Source organism: Felis catus, chromosome D4, assembly GCF_018350175.1.
Source record: "Felis catus isolate Fca126 chromosome D4, F.catus_Fca126_mat1.0, whole genome shotgun sequence".
Taxonomy (NCBI): domain Eukaryota; kingdom Metazoa; phylum Chordata; class Mammalia; order Carnivora; family Felidae; genus Felis; species Felis catus.
The window spans coordinates 85,751,524-85,758,975 of record NC_058380.1 but is presented as its reverse complement, the minus strand read 5'-3'; the positions used below and the strand labels follow the sequence as shown (position 1 = coordinate 85,758,975).

Genomic DNA, 7,452 nt, shown 5'->3' with positions numbered 1-7,452 from the left:
GTGGCAGATGTGCACGGAGATGGACTGATACAAGACGGAGAGTCCTCCCATTTTCTAGGACCTGAGTCTGAGGGGTTGTAGGTACCGGGCAGAGAGGTCGTGGGCTGAAAGTTCTCAGCTATCTGGGAAGCCACAGCAGCTAGTGGGCACGGCCTGGCCCTCATCTGCCAGGGCCCCAGGACGAGGTCAAGCAAAAGGCCCAGGGACCACTGCCAGCCGTTCTCTCTCCCTCTCTCCAAGGGGTCTGAGCTCCTGGGTGGAGCCTCATTTTCCAGACTTCAGTGTCTGCTGCTGAAAGTGAGGCAAGAGATGTCATCTTTGGGGGGAAACCGAAATCAGAAGCTTGGGACATTGTCCCACTGGGTTGCCCCAGGAGGCAGAGCAGCGGAATGGGGGTACAGAAGAAGACGGACGGGGGCTGGGGGAAGCAGACCACGGGGTGGGTGGGTGAGGGACACGGGCCTGGAGGATTCCTGGGCCTCAGCCACAGGGGTGAGAGGAAGCGGTGAGGCCCTCTGTGAAAGTCACCCTGTGAACAGCCACTCTCATGTTGCACTTCAGTTAAAGGCACCCCTTTAACCTCACCTCACCTCACCTCCAGGACTGCCTCCCTGTCTCAAAACACTGCAGTTTGGGGCTCAAGAGGCACCTCTGTACCTTGGCAAAATCTGCCAGAGCCCTTTGATCTTCTCAGGAGGGGAATGGGGTATCTTTAAAAACTGGTTTGGGGGTGGCAGACTTAGGAATCTGCTGCCATGACCCTACTTTCCTGGGGTCTCCCTAAGGATGCTGGAAGATTCCACCAGCTAAAAAGAACAAGTAAACCTCACGCAGGGAAAAACTGCATCACCTAACCTCTTCGACACCCTGGAGCACTTGCGGGGCCAACCGTCTGCAGCGCCCTCTTAAAGGGGTCCTCCCCACAGTTCAGTGTCACCCTGGAGGCCAACCAGGGCTGGTGGACACTCGTCTTCATTGCAGTTCATCCATCCCATGATGGCTGAACCGCCATATGGGGACTCTCCTCTTCACCCCATCCAGTCTTAGACCCCCGGATCACTGGCTCGCTGGCAAGAGGGACAGACTGAAGGAAACTCATAAAAGCATCCAAGTAAGTTCCCAAACATAGCAACTCCACCTGTGTGCTAAGTATTTCCTGTGAGTAACCTCGCTGTAGAGCTGAGGCTCCTCGGGCCCAGAGGTTGAGAGCCATGCCCAAGGTCACTGAGAGCAAGCAGTCCTGATCTCAGGCCCCTCCCGGCGCTGCTGGCAGTGTCTGGAAGCCAGATCGTGATCTTTCAATGCAGAGGTACGCTAAGAACTTCAGAGACCAGGATGCATCATGGAGCCCACATCTCCCGCAGTGACTCTTAAGAGACACACCAAGCGTCCCTGGGCCACCTCCTTTCTCATCCTGGCACGAGTCAGGCCTCGCAGCCTCCTCCGATCCCACCACCCCTCTCGAGGGCCCACTGTGGTCCTCTTCACCAAAGTTCTGGGGCTTCTGCTTAACCATCGCCTCTACCGGAAACCACCCCTGACCCCGCAGTCTGCCTTGGGTCACCCCGCTGGACTCTGAGCTCTGACTAGCTCCCCTCTATCCATCACCTCCCTGGGAAGGAGAAACAGCTCTGCCCCCGAGAGGCTGTCACACTCTCCTCTTATGACCCCCAAGGACCCCTCTGCCTCCTCGTCTTTCCAGCCCCTGTGGCAAGAGGGACACACTGAGTGAAACTCATAAAAGCATCAAAGTACGGCAACTCAAACTCAAAAAACATCTGGCCCGCCTCTCACGCGAGAGCACCCTTTCCACACACTGCCAATGTGGGACTAGAGAAGACAGATGGCCGAGGGGTTCGCGATGACTTTGTGCCATACTTTTCACATGTTACGTCTTCAAAACCAACCAGTAAATGTTTCTGATTGTATCTCTTTTTTTTTTTTTTTAAAGTTAAATGTTAGTTTTTTTCAGGGTGTAAAAAAGGCATGTACCCACTGTGGCAGATCTGGAGAGGGAAAAAATGAAGATATTCATTCGATGACCCTAGGAATCAGAGAGAACCAAGATGAGGGACATTACGTGTTTTTGTACGTACACGTACCTCTATCACCCATTTTGTTCCTCTTTTAAAAAACTTCATCTAAAATTGTCAACTCTTAGGCTAATATTCTTATTCTTACTTTACTGCCAAATCAGGCATAAAAAGAAGCACCTCTTAGTTCTTACTGCTGGGCCTGACTAAAATATTCCCGACCCTCTTGAATTTCTGAGAGGCCTGGGGTTTGCTCAAAGCTAGCCTAGGGCAGTGTCCATAGTCCCTACTTTCCAGTTAATTATGTACATGTTGAAAATGCCTTTTTGGGGCCACCTGCCTTCTTTCCTTGGGAAAGCAAAGTGTGATCTGGGGCCCTCCTTCCATTTTTGTCCTCAGCCCAGGACATTGAGGCCAGAAAACTGCAGGTTGGGACAGGAGGTAGAGTCTTAAGAGAGGAGGGGGCCCATCCTCACTCCCCTCCGCAGGGACTCTGGCCTCTGGTTGTTCTGGGCCCCCCAAATAGGGGAGGGTCTTTAGAACAGCCAAACTAGCCCCTCTCTGGTCTGGCCACCTCACGGCTGGTCTGTTCCCACCCCTCCTCAGCCCCCAGGCCCTGTGACCTTGCGAAGGCAGATGCAGGGACAGCAGGATGGGAGCAGCAGCGGGAAGTCCCCTTCACCCCCCCTGCCCTGGCTCCACAGTCCTAGCAAGAACAGGGTCAGTGGGGGCGCCATCCCTCCGCCTGGCCCACCCCCACAGAGAGCAGTGCACAGGGTCCCCAGGACTCTTGCGGGCTCCACCATGGATGCTCTTCAATGCTGGCCGCTTGAGGACAGCGCTGGGTGCCGCCTGGGCTCTGGCTGCCACTCAAGGACGGCCTCTGGGCCACCAGGCTGAAATGTCCACGTGTGTGATCTCAGGGAAGGCAAAGTTGCAAGACAAGGCCAAACGAACCCACGCTCGGTCAGACAACAGGAACCCTGCTGGCTGCCTGTCCACGGTGGCATAAAGGGTGCTTAAAATGTGCCTCTAAACCAATTGAGGGGTGTGTGCTGGTGGTGAGGCCACTGGCCTGGGACCTCCCTGTCCTTCATGCTGGTGTTTGGCTCCACTTCTCTTCCTGGCCTGGGTCAAGCTTGCCACCAGGGCCAGGGGCCTGGTGGACAAAGCAGGTGAAAGTTGTGGCCGCTGAGCTTCAGGGCTGAGGGGCAAAGTACTGCCCCTGCCCCGGCCTGGCCTCTGGGGCCTGGAGAAGCCAGGCGCCCTTCCTCTCTCACACCCCATTCCTCTGCGCGGGGCCAGCCCTCTCCTGCACCATTGGCTGTGGTTCCGAGGTGGATTCGGCCCACGTGAGTGCAAAGATGTAGAGGAGGCTGTGTCCTTACAACACCTGCCAGGACTGGTGGGGTCTCCGAGAAGGGGAGCTCCACTTAGCCGAAAAGTGTTCTGGAGGTTCTTTTAGGGAAGACACCGGCCTCTGGGCCCAGGCAGCGTGGCCCCGGCTTCCGGGGAAAGAGAGAATCTGCTCACCTTTGTAGAGCTGGAGCAAAGTGGCCTGGGGGTGAAGGGAGGACCCAGTGGGGCTGAGCACGGTGTGGGTGAAGGTTAGGAAGAAGGGAGGCCCGGTGGCAAAGTGAACTGTGGCCACTGAACTGTGTGGAAAAGAGTGGCGTTTGATGAAGATTTTCAAAGAGCGTGAGACAGACTCTCCCCTCCAGCTCTGCCATCCGGGTCTTCACCAAAGTCTAAAGTGCTCGCGTGCATTTGAGGGAGCGGATTCTTTCCGGTGGACGTGGAAAGAGGCTAGTGCAGGATGGAAAAGCAGACTGGAGGCCAGGCCACAGGAGGTGGAGGCCAGGGCGCAGCGTGGGTCTCACGCTGGAGGGCTCATCCCAGCCCCACAGGCACCTTCCAAAGCAAGTGGTCTCCTGTCTCCTTCATCGGGCTAGGATCCCAGAGCTGGGTCCCCAGGGAATGAGAAACAGGACGTTCTCCCTGTGGGCTCCCAGGCCTGGGCATCTGCCTGGCTGAGCCAGCTGGGAGACCGGCGCTTGCTGGAGGTCCTGCCCCCAAAGCACCTACCACGAACATTATCATGGATGGGAAATCGAATGCCAAATTCTAAGTGAAAGAGAAAAAAGAGAAATGCTGCGCCTTACAGGGTTCGCTACTGATTAAGTACAGCATCCTCTCCCGGGGGCAGGAATTCCCTCACTGTCTTCCCTCCTGGTGGCTCCAGTCTGGGTCATGGGTGCTCCTTAGGATCCACACCTGCTGCCCTCAGTGACTAGCAGGGTGCCTGGCAGGATGCAGTGGCTTAATAAACAGCTACTCAATGAATGAATGAGTGAGCGAATGAGGGAATGAACGAACCAGTGAATAAGTTCAAGTCTGGATGATATTCAGGATCCTGGCACCATGACTGCATTCCCCACTCGGTGTCCCCTCACTGGCCTGTGGCCAGGGGACACTGGCTTGCCTGTAAGCCCCCTTCCTCAGGGTCTCCCTAGGAGTCCCCTGACTGATGTGGACAAAAGCCAAAATTTTGCTCATCAGATGTGGAGTCTGCCCTAGACCCTGTCTGGTTCTCATCTCCACTGCTGGGCCGGCCTCAGGGCGAGGGCAGCGGGGACCATTCGCCCGAGCGACCCAAGCAAGAACAGAGCAAACATCCCTCCAGAGGTCCCACAGCAAGGGCAGAGGGGGCAGGTTCCGAGGGCTGGTGGCCTTCCGTCCAGGGTTTCCCAAGGACAGATGGACCGACCAACCGACTGACTGACGTGGGGCCAGTCCCTGTAGCTGTCACAGTGGCCCTCTGGACCAGGCCGGGAGCATAGCAGTGAAGAGGTGGGCTCGGCGGTCAGGAGGATGCGGACCTGGGCCGGCTCTGCCCTACCAGAGGAGCGGGAAGCAGGACAAGTCACTTCACCTCCCTGAGCCTGGCTGGCCACAGGTGTAAAACGGGGACACTACGGATGACCACCGTGCAGAAGTGCTTGAGGATTCGGTGGGGCCGAGACAGCGTCTGACCCACAGGGAATGCTCAACGGAAGTCACTCCTGGCTTATCACTTACGCCTCTCTGCCCTGTGAGGACTCGCTGGGTGGGTTCACCTCCTCCTCTCTGGCCGTTTTATGATTGTGGGGGCCGGTGAGACAGGAGGCGTCAGCACCCCCCGGAGGAATGAGGAGTGAGGAGCGTGTGAGGTGTGTGTGTGTGTGTGTGTGTGTGTGTGTGTGTGTGAGCTGTGTGTGACCGTACACGTGTACATATACCCACACATGCGAGAGCACATGTATGGATGCACGTGCGTGCGCACGCGTGTGGGAGACTGTGTGTATAAGTGTGGGCGTGTGTGTGTCCCTCTGTGCTCACGGGTCCCCGCACGCTGGTGGAGGGGCTACTGTGAAGGACGGTGTGGACCTGCCTCTCTGTAGCATTCGGTGTCGGTGGATTTCTCCCTGCCATCCCCTCAGACCTCCAGTCACCACGACGCCCCTCACTTCCGGCGGAGCCGCCGCCGTGGGAGCGCCCCACTCAGGACCTCTGTCTTCCCGGGGCTCCCCTGGTGCCCGGCAGAGAAAGCATCAGCGTGTGGGGTGAGTGGCTTCCCGAGCAGGAGGCCCCACTCCCGGGGCAGAAGGGCTCACCACAGGGAGCCAAACCCGGGGCTGGGATCCACTCGCTGTCACCAGTGCCCAGCGGGGCGGGTGTCAGCCCAAAGCCGAGGCCTTGCGGGTGTAACACTCTCAGACCCCACCAGGCGGAGCCACGGGCCCATCTCCACACCAGGCCCATCTCAGGAGTCTGGTTCTAAGAACCCACATTTCAGACCAAATCTGCTCGCAGGTTCTCCCCTGCAGCTCGGCCTGAGGAAGAGCTACTGGCCTCAGGCGCCTGGGCTAGCTCTGGACCGGAAGATGAGTGGGGCTGCTCAGAGCATGGGGCCGGGACCCCCGCCCCCTGCCCATCCTGCTCTTCTACCTCCCATGCCGAGGGGGCCTGCCCCTGGGCCCCGAGCTGACCCAAGGAGCAGCCAGTGAGGGGCAGAGGGGGTGGGGGCTGGTCCCTGCCCGGAGCCCTGAGCGCCGCCCTGGGAGGGAGGCCGAGCTGAGGCCACACTCACCTTTCCAGCCCTGAAGACATCTCTTCACTAAACTCTGAGCTCTCACTACTGCCTGGAAAAGGAACACAGATCAGTGAGCGTGGCGGCCTCGCGGAAGAGTGGCCAACCCCGGAGGAGTCTGTTCTCCTGGGTCAGCAGGCCCAGGCCCCCTGAGCTCCACAGAAGTGCCAGACGAACAGCTTTCTGACCCTGTGGGCCTCCGTATGACTTGGGGCTTTGCTGCTATTTCTGACTCCCTCTCCTGGGAGCGTCAAAGAACCAGCCCCTCCCGCCGTTCCCGGTAGGCCCTCCACTCCCTTCCCTCTGCCCCGCTGAAGGCGGCAGCTACCTGCCCACTGGCCCCCCCAGGCTCTGTGTCCCTCGGCCTCTGTGTTGGCCTGGCCTGGCCCCATCACCGCCTCCCTCCTGGCCCAAGTGACACCAGTGCTAGAACAAGCCTCACCTAGTGAGGACAGGGGCCAAATGAGCACCTCCTTCCTCCCAAATGGTCACAGAGAAGCTGCCTGGCATTCGACAGAAGCCTCCAGGGAGCGCCCCTTCACCTCTTGGCCAGCATACACAAGAGACGGGCTCCACCTCCCCCAGGCTGCTCCTCTGGGGTGGACCGGGACACCGGCTCTCCAAGGCCCGGCTCCAGCCACAAGGACACCTGTCACTGCACACTGCCGAATGCCTCTGTGAGCTCTCTCAGGACCCGGAGGTGCCTCGGCTCAGCTCTCTGCCTGGGCTGGCTGCTGGCACTAAGGCGGGCCAGCCGGAGAGGAGGAGGGAGGAGGTCTCGGGCCCCTTGGGAGTCACCGGGTGGAAAGGTCTCCAGACGGGGCACATGCGCACATCGCAGTTCACTCCCGGGGCTTTCGGCTCCAGACAGAAAGATATCTGAGTTTCCCAAGAAGAGGGGCTGAGGACCAACCGCCTGGTGATCTGCCTGGATACCGGACAGCACTGTGCCTGAGTCCCTTTTCTGTCTCAGGAATAGCAAGGCCTGGGGGTTACAGGCACAGCTCAGAAAGTTTTCCTGGATGGAAAACTCAGCTGCCCAGCTGAATGCTCTGGGTCTGGCACTTCCCAAAATGGTTCCTCAGAACTTCACCCCCATCCCATTCCAAGACGTTCCGAGGAAAGGGTTCCATGACCAGGCTGTGGGGACCTGCAGACTCTACTGCCTTTCTGGAGAGATCCATAATGCTCATCAGCATACTCTAGTCTCTCAGAACGGATCTGCTTACCTGGTGCAGCCCAGCCTTTCCTGAACATACTGACTCCAGAATTCTCCCCAATACACTGACA

At 58.3% G+C, this 7,452-nt stretch overlaps 1 protein-coding gene across 15 annotated transcripts in view; it reads right to left on the bottom strand.

Annotated features, from left to right (window-relative positions):
- Positions 1-7,452, bottom strand: part of RALGPS1 (Ral GEF with PH domain and SH3 binding motif 1) — a 277,984-nt gene that overhangs the window by 19,578 nt on the left and 250,954 nt on the right. For 11 of the 15 annotated variants that reach the window (XM_045043214.1, XM_045043213.1, XM_045043212.1 and 8 more), the window contains one exon: positions 6,163-6,214. The exons of the other annotated variants lie outside the window; for them this stretch is intronic. In XM_045043214.1, the coding sequence (XP_044899149.1) occupies positions 6,163-6,214 (52 nt within the window). The remainder of the gene's footprint in view (positions 1-6,162; positions 6,215-7,452) is intronic. 15 annotated transcript variants of the gene reach the window in all.